We start from the raw sequence: 15,178 nt of genomic DNA, 5'->3' as shown, positions 1-15,178 counted from the left end.
CATGTAATTAGAGTGTGTATTCCAGGTTTTATTTAAGGTTAATGGTAGGCATTTTGGTTTGATCAAGTAGAAATTACAGCACTTTTTATCCATTATCCCCTAATTTCCTGGCACCATAATGTTTGGGATGTTTGCGAATACTCAGGTATGTTTAATTGTTTCATTGGTGCAGAGACCTAGGCTTACTTCTAAACTTTTGATGGCCTTTGGAGACTGTAGTTTCAACACGAGGATCAGAATTGTGGCAATGAAAGTCAAAGAAGCCATTACAGGGCTGAAAAACAAGAATCAAGGGGCATTGCCCAAACTTTAGGATTATCAAAATCAACTGTTTGGAATATCATTAAGAGCTCAAGGGGGGAAACCGAGGATAGCACTAGATAAATTAACAGAATGGTATAAACAAGGAGGCTTACAACTGCCAAACTTTAAAAATTATTATAGAGCCGCACAATTAAGATACTTATCAGATTTTTATCAAGCAACGGAAAAGCCAGATTGGACTAGATTAGAATTAGATAAAATAGGGGAAAAGATAACTGAACACATATTATATAAATGGGATGAAAAATTGGTACAACGTAGGAGTTCTCCAGTATTACATTATCTACTCAATATTTGGAAAAAGATTCATGTAGAAAGGAATAAAACAAATTACCAATTACCAAAACTAATACTGACGCAAAATAAGTTACTCCCTTTTACAATAGATAACCTTTCCTTTAGAGAATGGGAGAAAAAAGGGATCAAAAGAATAGAAAATTGTTTTTCAGGAAATAGATTATTATCCTTTGAACAAATGAAAGATAAATACAATATAACTCAAGATACAGTGCTGGCATATTACCAATTGAGATCCTACTTGAAGGACAAATTAGGAAGCAGTCTGAGGTTACCAGAGGGAAGTAACTTTGAATATGTGATTACAGATACAATGATAATCAAAAGATTTATAACAAATATGTATATTAAACTGCAAGAAAAGGAGAATGAGGAAACAAATGGTAAAACTAAACAAAAATGGGAACAAGATTTAAATATAAAGATAAAAAAGGAAACATGGGAGAAGTTATGTTCTGGAACGATGAGAAATACAATAAATACGAGGTTACGTATGATACAATATAACTGGATACACAGGCTATACATTACACCTCAAAAGTTAAATAAATGGGACCCAACAGTATCTGACAGATGTTTTCGATGTAAAAAAGAAATGGGAACCACAATTCATGCAATCTGGACATGTGAGAAAGTAGAAAAATTTTGGGAAGATCTAAACCAAATATTAAATAAAATTACAGAAAACAATATACCAAAAAATCCAGAGATCTTCCTCCTAAGTAACATAAAAAACAAAGAATTTGGAATTGATTTGGATGGTGCACAAAAAAGATTTGTTAAGATAGCTCTAGCCGTAGCAAAAAAATGTATTATGTCAACCTGGAAAATGGAAGATAATTTGAAAATACAACAATGGTATATAGAAATGAATAAATGTATTCCATTAGAAAAAATAACATATAGTTTAAAAAATAATATTGAAATATTTGAACAAATATGGGAGCCTTACATGAAACACAATAGAGAAAACCTACCGGGGACATTCACTACCTAAATTAACGAAAGGAGAAGGAAATGAAAAGAATTGACTCAGTGGAATTTCTTGTTTATTTTTATTGAATGACAACATTGTTTGACTGGTTTAATGTATCTTAGATTTTGTACTTTAAATGGATGGGGGGGGGGAGGTAGGGAGGGTGGGATGGGAGGAGGGAGGGGGGGGAGAAAATGACACTGTATATATTTGAAAAGGAAAATGTATGTACCTTGGTCAATGTGGTTTATGGTGTGAAAAATAAAAAATTAAAAAAAAAAGAGCTCAGTAATTGCAAAAGGACTGATATTACAAGGAAGACCATTGCTTATGACAGAAGAATTCTCATCATAATGAAGAAAAATTCCCTAACTTGTGTCTGACAGATCAGAAACATTCTTTATATGTGTATATGTATGCACATCTGTATTAAAAATAAGGAAAAAAATCGCAGCACTGCCGCTCGTGTGGACCTGTGGGGAGCGGAGACACAGCTTTCCCACAGGGTCCAACTGCCCAGTTCCACTGCCCTCAGTTCTGTACAGGCTTTGAACGGCCTATTAAGGGAGCCAACTGTGGGGTCTGGACCCAAGATGGCAGTATTTATGATCGGCAGCAGCCAAAAGGGATTCCACACTCCAGGGAAGTGGAGGACTGACGCAAGGCACCAGAAAATAGAGGGACCACCCTCCCTCCACCCATCTGAGAAGAAGAAGCAGAGGAGATGACCCATGAGATAGTGACCATGGCGTCAGACCAGTGAGGGGTTCTGTGTCTGAAGAACCCACATAAGCAATGGACTGCTGGTGACTTGAGGTGAGGAACCCACGGAGCCTGTGGGCTGCTGATACTGGCTTGAAACTGGGTGAAGAGGTACTAGGACTCGGAACTGGGATGTGTGAGAGTGCCGAAGGCATTGAAGGATTCCTAATGGAATCAGAGGTTTGAGTCTGGAGCTCAGGTTGCTGATGGTTTGGACTGGGCTCTGTGTGGCTGCAGGAGTGCTGGAGGTGATGTAATAGAATATATATTTGGTAAAATTAGAGTAGGTTACATACATACACACATTTTAAAACAGATCTTATTTGAAATACTGAAGAATTCATATTTAGTGAACTTTACAGAAACTATGGAGAATGCTATGCACATTTCACAAGTAGGTGCTCATTGAAATGAAGTCATAAAATGAATAGACCATTGTTTTGGACTGGAGCCACTCTGGCTGTTTGCAAGTATCTTTAGTGCTCACAGAAAGGTCACTTCTGAGTTTTGTTTACCTAAAGCAACAGATGGGAGCAGAAGGATATAACTCTGTGGCAAGTGAGAGAGTCACATGGGCTGTCTAGCAGTTTCAGTTGAAGAGAGAGAGGTGAAACAAGCTCTCTCAGCTAGTGTGTATGACACTGAAAGCAGCTGAACAGTGCAAGCCAGGAAGCTTGTTGGAACTGAAGTAAAGCTCCAGAGTGGCGGATGACTGGAAGTGCTATCTCTCTGATATTTTTCTTGGAATAAGAGGAACAGAAAGGAACTATGTGTAGCCTGAAAGAAACAGGTTATCATTTGGAGAACCCTGATGGGGCAAGTTTCATCAGCAAGACATTGAGGTGACTAATGGTGGTACCTCAGTTGTGGAAAACCTGGAACAACAAATCTCTCTGCAAACCTCCAAAGAACCTTCCTGAGCGGTAAACATTTACCAAACCCTGGTGAACTTTATACATGTTAAATTCTGTGCACACTATAAGAATTGCCTACAACCAGTGAACTTGGAAGAATGAGAAGTGAGATTGAACTGTGAACCAAAGAACTTTTCTTAAATTTACACACATTACATACATATGCACTTAGAATTAGAAGGGGGTTAAGGTTAGTTAAGTTAATAGAGATAAGTTAAAGTTTGATTCTGCTTTCATGTTTAAAGATAATAAAAACAATTTTTGTTTAAATATCTACTTGTCTTGGTGAATGTTTATTGCTGCTGGGTTTTGGGGTCCTTTGGGCTCCATAGACTCTCGGTGACTGAGAGGACTCTTTTGCTTCTCTGACAGAAAGAGGCGCTTATGGTAATTTCTGCCAATGGCAAATCTGTCTGCTGTACAACAGGCAAAAGCAATTTTGTGTGGGTGTGTCATTGACTACTGTCCGCAGAAGACTTCATGAAAAAAGATTCAGAGGCTACACTGCAAGATACAAACCACTAGTTAGCTACAGACAGAATGGCCAGATTACAGTTTGCCAAGAAGTATTTAAAAGAGCCTGCAGAATTCTGGAAAAAGGTCTTGTGGACAGATGAGACCAAGATTAACCTATACCAGGGTGATGGCAAGAGCAAAGTGTGGAGGTGTAAAGAAACTGCCCAAGATGCCATGGTTTACATCTGTATTTCTGTTCACAACTGGTGATTATCGTAGCAGTTAGCACAATGATCCAGTGATCGGGATGGGTTCAAATCCCGCACTATCTAAGGAGTTTGTATGGCCTCTCTGTGTTTGCATGGGTTTTTACTGATGCCTCAGATTTCCTCCCACCCTTCAAAAGGTACCGGGCGTTGTAGGTAAATTGGGCGTAGTAGGGCGGCATGGACTCATGAGCTGAATGGGCCTGTCTCTGTGCTATATGTCTACATTTTTTAAATTAAAATTTAATTAAAAATTTTAATTTAACTCTGATCCTCATGTTGTAATCAAAAGCTTAGAAACAAGCCTAGCTCTCTTATACCTGCACCAATGAAGCAATTAAATATACCTGAGTACTCACAAACACCTGTGAAGCCAAATATTATGGTACCCTGAAAAGAGGGGTCTATGTATAAAAAGGGCTGTAATTTCTACATGATCAAATGTCTACAAATATCCTTGAATAAAATCTGGAATGCACACTTTAATTATATGTGATTGTTTTGATTACAAATTTAAAACTGGAGCACAGAAGCAAATAAAAGAAAAATTGTCTTTGTCCCAAACATTGGGGGGGAGGGTGTCAACACACAGACACACACTGCAAGGTCATTTCACATTTGTGTACACAAAGGGGAACAGTGTAGTCTTTTTCCATTCATAGTTATATTTATTTCTATATTCTGCAGCATTACAGATTTAGAGCACCATTCCCACTACTGTGGCCCCCATCGGGGTTCCTCCCCTTCAGTTGTTTGAAGGGCTTCCCCTACTAATCTTTGGCCCTCAGTGCCCAGTAGCAGAAAGATCCCAGAATGTGATCCTTCCTCAGGGAGCTCTTGCATTGGCTGCATAAAGTTGGTGTCCTAGAATGAGCAGTCATTCTCCAGATCTGGGGTACATTGAATCACAGCACTCGGTGAACAGAGAACATACTGACTAGAATAATACCAGGAATGAAATGGTTAGTATAGGAGGAATGAGGGTTGGCTCTTGGTTTGTACTCTTGTTGGAGTAGAGAAGGATAAGGGGAGCCCTCATAGAGGCATTTCGAATGCAGTACGGCCTGGACAGAAAATGTGGCAAGGATGTTTCCCATGGCAGGGGATTTTAGGACAAGAAATCACAATTTCAGGATTAGAATGGTGCCAGTTTAAAACAGAGTAGCGGAAACATTTCTTTAGACAGAGGGTCGTGAGCCTGTGGAACTTGTTGCCACAGGCAGCTGTGAAAGCAAGGTCATTGGGAGCATTTAAGGCCGAGATTGACAGGTATTTGATTAGGGCATCAAAGGTTATGAGGAGAAAGCCAGGGAGTTGGGGCTGAATGGGTGGATTTCAGCTCATGATTAGAATGGTGGAGCAAATATCTGATTTGTGCACATGCAAATGCAAGTATACTGTATATTGTGAAAATGTGCATAAATTTACACAGCTATCCTTTTTGGCATTGTTATCAATGATTACCATTTATTATAAAATGATCACTGACAAAAATGAAACGATTTTATGCATTTTATACAAAATTAGACTAAAATCCACATTTGTTCCAAATCATCATTTATACAGAAATAACTCATATATTACATTATCTGTATGTAGACAATTCCTTTTTCATATTTTACTTAAAGAATTTTATGTAACAAATACAGGTTTAACAAAACATACAAATCAGAAAAAGTGCATGTTTCTGAAAATTATACAGCACAAGGTAAACAATTTTCTTTTAAATATCCAGTGTAGGAGAATTGGTACTTTTTAATCATGAATTGTTACATTAAATAAAAATTAAAACATCCCAAAGGCTGGAGAGATTTGGCCAAAGTATATGTCCTTAAATGTGCTAATTTTTCAATTTACCACAGGAAATTGTAAAAGTTAATGTTCAATTCATAACATGAGGGTCACATACCAAACAAAAGCTAAGTTTATGCATAGGGAATATTTTCATAATACTTGGATCCTCTTTTGCTAAAGTTTGCAATGAATTAACAAAATTTAGAAAGAGGAATCAATGATTAATTACCTCTATCTCTGGATTTGTAATAAATTCCTGATATTAGAAGTTGTGAAATTTGTGTATGATTATACATTGAAAATCCTGGCACACGCTGCCTTAAGGTTGAAAGAACAAGTAAAAAGCACCAGAATTTCTGAAATGTTTTGCTAAGAAGCAAAAGTCTTTTCGAGTTCCTGTTATAAAATTATCATCATTATGTAGAAAAATGCAACCACTGTACTATAGTTGGACCATGCTAATGAGCCAAGGAACAAACTCAATCATTTCAACAAATTCAGAATACTGCTTGTTTCACCACATTAACAAGCAGCAGGATGCAGCCACCTTAAAGCTGAGAATGACAACAATCAATCATATACTGTAATTGTGACCATAATTCCAAACTAAATGAATCTTTCAAGAGTGTCATTCCATTTCCATTTTCTAGGAATAGAAATGTATTTAAAGCATATTATAATGGTACATTTGAAACTTTATATTTTAACATTTTTTATTGTACCTTACCATTGAAGTCAGTAACAATTCAGCACATTACCTGCTGATTCATTCAACCAAAAGATTGAACATTGCTTTTCAAGGTCTTAATATATAATTGTCTTCGTCGTTGAGAGACTGGTAGGTAAGTTAAACATTTGATGATTCAGAGAGGTGCTGCACATGTGGTCTTTGCTGAGGTTGTGAATGGTATCCCATAATATCCTGTTGCTGTGAATAAGAAGGAAGTAAGAACAGTTCTGATTGTTCACCTTGCAGGGAACCGATTGCTTGTGCCCGTTTGAAAAATTGAATCAAATTGTTGATTACTAGATGTGCAGTTAAGCCCTTTTATAATTGTACTAACATATAAGCACATCCTTTATATAAGAAGTTTTTTTAAAACACCATATCTTATATGCCACTTCAGAAAAAGTCATAAAGCAATAGATCACTATTCAATCATCTTTAAAATATAAAAGATAATAAATGCTGGTTGAAATCAATTATTATCAAAATGAAACCCAAGTCAGATGTTATAAAAGGCTTACAGCCTTGTGTAATCATTTCATCTGAAGCACAGAGTGAAACATGAAAGTCTGCAGACACTGTGATTGTAGCAATCTGAAGCACATTTTTTTAACCTAAAATTTGCTCCGATTAATGGATAGGAAGGGCTTTGAAGGATATGGACCATATGAAGGCAAATGGGACTAGCTCAGAATGCCCATGTAGGAATTTGGCTGAAGGCCCCGTTCTGTGCACAATGACTGTGGTTTCTATGACAAAGCTTCATTAGTGCAAATCAAGGGTTCATAGCTTGAAATGGTGCTTGACCTTTGTATCAGAGGTAAGTAACAGAACAGAATAGCAAAAAGGGATCCAAAACTTGTCTGGGACAACACAAGTGATCAAACTTTTAAGCCAGGATACAGTTTTGCTTGTCTCAGCTACAAGATCTTCATTGGTAACTTACCTGTAGATAGTGTTGTTGCATAGTTTGCTGAGGGAGGGGTGGCTGTGGTATAGAAAATCCAGGAGCTGTTATTATTTGACCCATAAGAACTGTATTGGAGACCACTGGCACACTATTTCTCACAGGCGGTGTTGCCAAATTTTGTGGGAGCTCCTGGCCTTGTGAATATCTGTTAGATACATTTATGGAAAAGGTATCACGATCAATAAAATAACAGCTAAGTGACAAGTTCAACTTAAATACTGAAAAATTCACCAAATAGATAAAACAGTATTATGAAGCCATTTCAGACAGCAAATACTGATAATGAACCTGTTATCTAGGAGTTATATAGCATGGAAACAGACCCATAGGACCAGCTTGTCCACAATAAATCCCTCTTGCTTTAGTCCCACTAGCCTGCATTAGGCCTATACCTCTGCAATGCAATGTCCTCCCCTTTATGTAATTGGGGTAGGTCAGGCAGCACGAACCCAAATGAGTTTTATAAGGAGGTTACAAAGGAAAATGATGAAGGTAGGGGAGCAAAAGTGGTGTATTTGTATTTTAATAATGCATCTGAAAGGTCCCCCATGGTATACTGATTGATAAAGTTATGAGGCATGGTGCTGTGTGGATTTAGAATTAGCTTGTTTGGAGAAAGCAGAGGGTATTAGTGGATGGAACATATTCTGCCTGGAGGTCAATCAGTATTGGAGTTCTGCAGAAATCTGTTTGGGGACCCCTGCTCTATGTGATTTTTATAAATTACCTGGATGAGGAAGTTGAGGGATGGGACAGTAAGTTTGCAGATGTCACAAAAGTTGGAGGTGCTGTGGATAGTGCAGAAGGTTGTTGTAGATTGCAGGATAGAGACAGGATGCACAGTTGGGTGGAAAAGCGGCAGATGAAGTTCAATTTGGATAAATGTGAAGTACAGGTACACAATACTTTATCCGGACATCTAAAATCTGGAAAGCCCCAAAAACTGGCAAGTGGGGAGAGAGACGGCAGCGCGAGTCAGATGGGCGAGGAAGAGAGACCAGCAACACGAGTCAGGCGGGCAAGTTGGGCGGGCGGGGAGGGAAACAGCAGCGCGCCTGGAAGTGGGTGGGAGTGGATACGGCAGCACAATTCGGGTGGGCTTATATCTGGCTTTCTGAAATCAGGGAAAATCCAAAATTCAGAACACACTGTCCCCCAAGGGTTCCAGATAAAGGATTGTGTACTTGTAATGCATTTTGGAACGTCAAACTTGAAGAAAATGTACATGGTTAATGGCAGGATTCTTATCACTGTCAGAATTTGGGGTCCAAATTCATAGACCTCTCAAGGTTTCTGTGCAGGTCGATAGTGTAGGTAAGAAGGCTTTTGGTATGCCGGCCTTTATTAGTTGGGGGATTAAGTTCAAGAGTCATGAGGTAATGTTGCAGCTCTATGAAGCTCTGGTTAGACCACACGTGGAAGGATGTGGAAGATATGGAGAGGATGCACATGAAATTTACCAGGATGTTATGTTATGAGGCAAGGTTAGCAGAGCTAGTGCTTTCTCTTTGGATTGAAGAAGGATGAGAAGTGACTGGAGGTCTACAAGATTATGAGAGGCATGGATACAGTGGACACTCAATGCCTTTTTCCCAGGGCAGAAGTAACGAAGACCAGAGGATATCTGTACAAAGTGAGGGGAGGAAAGTTTAAGAGAGACGTCAAGGTTGTTTTTTTTTTTACATAGAGAGTAGTGGGTGCCAGAAATATGTTGCCTGGGGTTGTGGTGGAGGCTGGTACAATTGAGATATTTAAAAGACTCTGACAAGCACATGGATGAGATAGGAAAGGTTTAGTTTTATTGGGTGGTCAGCACAACATTGTGGGCCAAAGGGCCTGTACTGTGCTGTAATGTTCTATGCTCAATCCCTGAAGTACTTCACTGATGTCTGAAAAACTGCCCTCTACAACCACTGACCCAGTTGTTATCCATTTGGCTGGTTAGCCTCCTATTTCATGTCCCCTAACCTTCTACACCATTTAAATTTAGCCATACAGCCACTAACGGGCCATTTTGGCCCATAAGTCCATGTTGCCCAATGTACACCTAATTAACCAATACCCTCGGTACACTTTGAACGGTGCGAGGAAACCAGAGCCCCCGGAGAAAACCCACACAGACATGGGGAGAACATACAAATTCCTTACAGACAGTACGGGGCTCAAACCCCAGTCCGATCCCAATTGCTGGCACTCTAAAGGCTTCGTGCTAACTGCTACACCAACCATGCCATATGCTTTACTAATAAAAAGTAGTGAACGGCTGTGCGCTCATTAATCTGGCTCCACCACGTTCTGTGACTGTACGTGTAGCTGTTCTCTCTTGACCCTGTTTTAAGGCTCCAACACCATAAACCCTCCCCAGAAAGCCTGGGTCATTTCACAGGATGACCTTCAAGTTTATTGTAAATAAAAGCCTATAGTCTTTTGAGTTATTGATAGTGCATCAGTAGGCCATTGCTAACCAATCTTGTAGAGTTTTTCATGGAGGTTTCCAGGAAAGTTAATGAAGGAAAGGGAGTAGATGTTGTCTACATGGACTTCAGTAAGGCTATTAACAAGGTCCTGCATGGAAGGTTGGTCAAGAAACTTCAATTGCTTGGTATTCAGGATGAGGTAGTAATTAAATTAGGGGCATTGGCTTTGCAGGAAAAGCCAGACAGAGGTAGTAGGTGATTGCTTGTATGACTTGAGGCCTGTGACTAATGGTTTGCCTCAGGGATGGGTGCTGGGTCCATAGTTATTTGTCATCTACATCAATGATGTAGATGATAATGTGATAAATTCAGCAAATTTGCAGATGACAAAAGAATGGGAGTGTAAAGGTGTTTAAAGCTTGCAGTGGGATCGGGACCGGCTGGAAAAGTGGCCTGCAAAAAGGCAGATGGAATTTGATACAGACAAGTGTGGAGTGATGCACTTTGGGAGGACAAACCAGATAGGACTTATACAGTAAACGGTAGGACACTGAATTGTAGTGGAACAGAATGATCTGGGAATACAAATACACAATTCCTTGAAAGTGGTGTCACAAGTACCAGTAGATAAGGTCGTAAATTGAGCTTTTGGCACATTGGCCTTGATAAATCAAAGTAGTGAGTACAGGAGTGAGATGTTGAAGTTTGAAAAGGCATTGATGAGGCTTAATTTGGAGGCTTATGTGCAGTTTTGGACACCTACTTACAGGAAAGATATCAATAAGATTGAAAGAGGGCAGAGAAAATTTACATGTTTGTTGCTAGGACGTGAGGAGTTAAGTTATGGGGAAACGATTTAAAAGGTTAAGGCTTTACTCCCTGGAACGTCAGAGAATAAAGGGAGATTTGATAGAGGTGCACAAAGTTATGAAGGTAAATGCAAGCAGGCTCTTTCAACTTGAGTAAGGAACAGGGGGACATGGGTTAAATGTGAAAGATTTAAGATGAACATTCAGGGGAACTTCTCTAAGAGGATGCTGAGAGCATGGAATAAGCTTCTAGCAGGTTTGATTTCAATATTTAAGAGAAATTTAGATTAATCCAGGTGCTTTGGTTTTCTCCCATGTTCCTTGACATATAGGGTTAGTAGCTAATTGGTCACATGGGTGACACGGGCTCATGGGACAGAAGGACCTGTTACCATGCTGTATTTCTTAATTAATAGAGGAAAAAAAAGAATGATTTGGCAAGGAAAAGGTGAGCCAAAGGGCCTGTTTCTGTGCCGTAAGGTTCTATTTTCCATTTTCTAATCCTCCAGAAAATCTCCTTTCCTCAGAAATGGTTTAAAAATGTCATTCCAAGGCCTCAACAATTTTCTTCCTGCCTTTCCACAATGTTCTGGAATACAGCTAGTCTGGGCCCGGAGATGTATCCACCTTGATGCGATCAAAGCCTGCTAACACCTCTTCATCACTGATACAGACATGTCATCAGCTATCTTTAATTACCTCGCACCCTTCCCACTCCTGGTTACCCTGCTCCATAATAAACATATTCACAAAGTATCTTCCCAATTCCCTCTGGCTCTACAGATAGATGCCCTTCCTGATCCTGTTGTCAAAGATGGATCCTCCAGCCCATCCTCCAGTCCATCCTTTGTTTTCTTGTGCCCTCGCCATCTCTATTTACTTTGCATTCTGGTCACTTCTCATTTAAACACATTCCTGCCTTTCATCCTTCTAAAAGACTTTTGTATTCTCTTCTCTGCTCATTCCTACACTCTCCCACTTACTTAAATCAATTGAATGATACACTTTGATTTTACAAAGCCCAAATTGTCGACCATCATGGTATTCAGATTTCCTTTATTTGGGATGGCACAGTTTGTATTGAGGTGACACAGTTAGTGTAGTTGTTAGCACAACTCTATTAAAGTACCAGCAACCTGGGTTTGAATCTGGTGTGTCTATAAGGACGTTTTCATCCTGTCTACCTGGGTTTCCACCACATTCCAAAGGTGTATGGGGCAGTAGGTTAATTAGACACATGGTGTATTTGCGCAGTGCAAGCTCATGGGCTGAAAAGACCTGTTACTGTGCTGTATCACTAATTTTTAAAAAATTTAAAATATATTATCAATCAAAATCAAACTAGAAGTTTCTAGAAATATTGGAGTTCATAGCTAAAGTCCTTTCAACCAGATTGTCACATTTAAAAAAAGTCACAGACTTACAACACAAGGTTTAGCCAAGAAGAGAACTGTGACATTTAAATTTGACGTACTTAGCTTGTTGTTCGGTGGTACTGAACTCAGTTGGTTGTCTTGTATGGCATGTAATGGGCATCATTGGTTGAATAGGTTGACTGAGTAGCATTCTTTAAAAAAGAAACAATCATTGTCATTTCCTAGGTTTTCTAGCTAGACTTTCTAGTTCACATATATTAATAGATTGAGAGTTGCAAACATACATCATGTTCTCAAATATTCACTCTGGTATAGAAACTAAGATCAATCAAGCTAAAATAAGTTTGATGGAACTGAGACCACATGTTGCAGCTAGTGTTTTTAGATGCTGTTTATAATTATGTTGCCAATTGTGGAAGAAAAATTAGTAAAGAAAGTTTTAGTGGATGACAAAAAGTTAAAAGTAAGCTGTGCACTGCCACTTTAAGTCTATTAGTCATTACAAGGACGTTCAGTATGTTAAGATGTGCGCTGTTGAATAAGCCAGTAGACCCTCCAGATCCCACCAAAGACTGAATTGTTTCTTTTTGAATCAACCAATGACAATCGCTTTCCTCCTTATATGGAGGACGCTCTCGGAGTTTCAGTGTGACACGTGTTTATTGTTTGTACCTTTGTAGAAATTAACCCGGCTGGTCCGTGCTCAGCAGAGCAGCCCCAGTATTTTTATGGGAATGCTCTCCAAGATGTCTTGAAAATAAAAGACCCCTTCTGAAGCAATTCCCTGGTGCCTCGGCCAAGTTATTCCGTTATAAAACACTATTTCTCCGCAACACCAATGATACGTCATAGAGTAAATTTAAGGAATGAGAAACAGTTAATATTTTGGCTCTGTGACCCTTCATCAGTGCTCTGTAGATTTTCAAGTTTGTTATATCTCATAAATGCATATACAGTGCCCTCGATGTTTGGGACAAAGACACTTTATTTTCCCCTATGCTCCACAGTTTTAAATTTGTGATCAAACAATTCACATGTGATTAAAGTGCACATTCCTGATTTTATTTAAAGTTTTTTGTATAATTTATGCTTTATATATAGTTCCCCCATTTTTAGGCCACCATCGTGTTTGGGACATTTGGCTTCACAGGTGTATGAAGTCTGAGGACTCCAAAGGTTTTCAACATGAGGACCAGAGCTGTGCCAATGAAAGTCAAAGAAGCCATTATGAGGCTGGAAAACGAGAAGAAAATAGTAAGAGACATTGCCCAAGCCTTAGGATTCCCAAAATCAACTGTTTGGAACATCATTAAGAAGAAAGAGCATGCTAGTGAGCTCAGTAATCGCAAAAGGCCTCGTCAGCCAAGGAAGACCCCCACTGCTGATGGCAGAAGAATTTTTATCATAATGAAGAAAAATCCCCAAACGCCTGTCCGACAGATCAGAAATATTCTTCAGGAGGCAGGTGTGGATGTGTCAATTGTGCTCAGAAGACTTAATGAACAGAAATACAGAGGCTACAATGCAAGATCAAAACTACTAGTTATCCTCAGAAACAGGATGGCCAGATTACAGTTGGCCAAGAAGTGTCTTGTGGACAGATGAGACCAAGATTAACCTGTATCAAAGTGATGGCAAGAGCAAAATGTGGAGGCATAAAGGAACTGCCCAAGATTCCAAACATTCCACTTCATCTGTGAAACATGGTGGTGGGGGTATTATGGACTGGGCATGTACGGCTCCCACAGGTACTGGTGCACTTATATTTGTTGATGATGTAACTGCTGATGGCAGTAGCAAAATGAATTTTGAAGTGTATAGAAACATCTTATCTGATGAAGTTCAAGCCAAAGCCTCCAAACCCATTGGATAGCGCCTCATCCTACAGCAGGACAATGATCCCAAACATACTGCAAAAGCAACAAAGGAGTTTTTCAAAGCTAAAAACAAGAGAATTCTTGAATGGCCAAGTTAATTACCAAATCTAAATCGAATTGAGCATGCATTCCATACGTTGAAGAGAAAATGTAAGGAGAAAAGCCCCCGAAACAAGCAGGAACTAAAGATGGCTCCAGTAGAGGCCTGGCAAAGCATTACCATTGATGATACTGAGCAGCTGGTAACCCTAACCTTAATGATCTATGAATCACAGGATTCAAGCAGTCATTGCATGTAAGGGATGTGCAACAAAGTTCTAATAAATATGGGTTATGGAATGAGAGCAGGTCAGTGGGACTAGGGAGATGATGATCAGCACAGACTAGAGGGGCCAAATAGTCTGTTTTCTGTGCTGTAGCATTCTATGGTTCTAATATACATACCATTGCTACATCTCAAATATTATGGTGCCCTGAAATGAGGGGACCATGTATAAAAAGCACTGTAATTTCTACATGGTGAAACCAAAATGTACAAAAATAATCACAATTAAAATTTGGAATGTAAATTTTAATCACATATGAATCAATTGATTACAAATGTGAAACTGTGGAGCAAATAAAGGAAAAAGTGTCTTTTGTCCCAAACATTATGGAGGGCATTGTAATTGGAAGCGTGAATGAGAATCACTTATTTTCTGACATTCACATTTGGTTCAGAAAGTTGTTAGGAATGGTGAGAGTTTTAATATTTAATACAACAAAGGTAAAGCAATAATTCGAAGACAATACTCCCCAGATTTTATGTCAGAAAAATTCTGCCTCAGTTTTGTTCACAAAATTAGGAATGTGGGTTATGTGTCTGAATGCAACTGCAAAATTAACTTTTTAAATCTTATTTTCAACTATTTATTCTTGCATGATTTTTCTGGTCAAGAGTATATGATGTCAATTTTACCACTGCAGTTACATTATGTAAGCAATTAGCATAAAGTTCAGTAGTGCACTTTTACTGGCAATGTGCCAGATTAGAATGAAAGAATTAATCTCTGCTGTGAGGATACTTAAATACTCCTGCATAGCAGTATGAACTCTGCCAATTAATCCTTCACAGACAAAATTCAGTTAGTTTAATGAACACACTGAAATGCAACACACACTCTTGTTGACCTGCTATGATAATTGACCCTGAACATAGTAACAACGGCATATC

General features: G+C 38.9%; 1 protein-coding gene across 5 annotated transcripts in view; it reads right to left on the bottom strand.

Annotated features, from left to right (window-relative positions):
- Positions 1 to 5,534: 5,534 nt before the first annotated feature.
- The window catches only part of LOC138739278 (neuronal PAS domain-containing protein 2-like), a 107,076-nt gene continuing 97,432 nt past the window's right edge, over positions 5,535 to 15,178 (bottom strand). For 4 of the 5 annotated variants that reach the window (XM_069891024.1, XM_069891022.1, XM_069891025.1 and 1 more), the window contains 3 exons: positions 12,187 to 12,279; positions 7,463 to 7,631; positions 5,535 to 6,717 (listed from right to left, as the gene is read on the bottom strand). In XM_069891024.1, the coding sequence (XP_069747125.1) occupies positions 6,637 to 6,717; positions 7,463 to 7,631; positions 12,187 to 12,279 (343 nt within the window). In that variant the 3' untranslated portion in view covers positions 5,535 to 6,636. Of the gene's footprint in view, positions 6,718 to 7,462; positions 7,632 to 12,186; positions 12,280 to 15,178 lie in introns of those variants that run through there. The other variant, XM_069891027.1, reaches the window with a different exon arrangement.

Source organism: Narcine bancroftii, chromosome 7 (assembly GCF_036971445.1).
Source record: "Narcine bancroftii isolate sNarBan1 chromosome 7, sNarBan1.hap1, whole genome shotgun sequence".
NCBI lineage: Eukaryota > Metazoa > Chordata > Chondrichthyes > Torpediniformes > Narcinidae > Narcine > Narcine bancroftii.
Note: the sequence above shows the minus strand (reverse complement) of the source record. Positions and strands in the feature narration are given on the sequence as shown.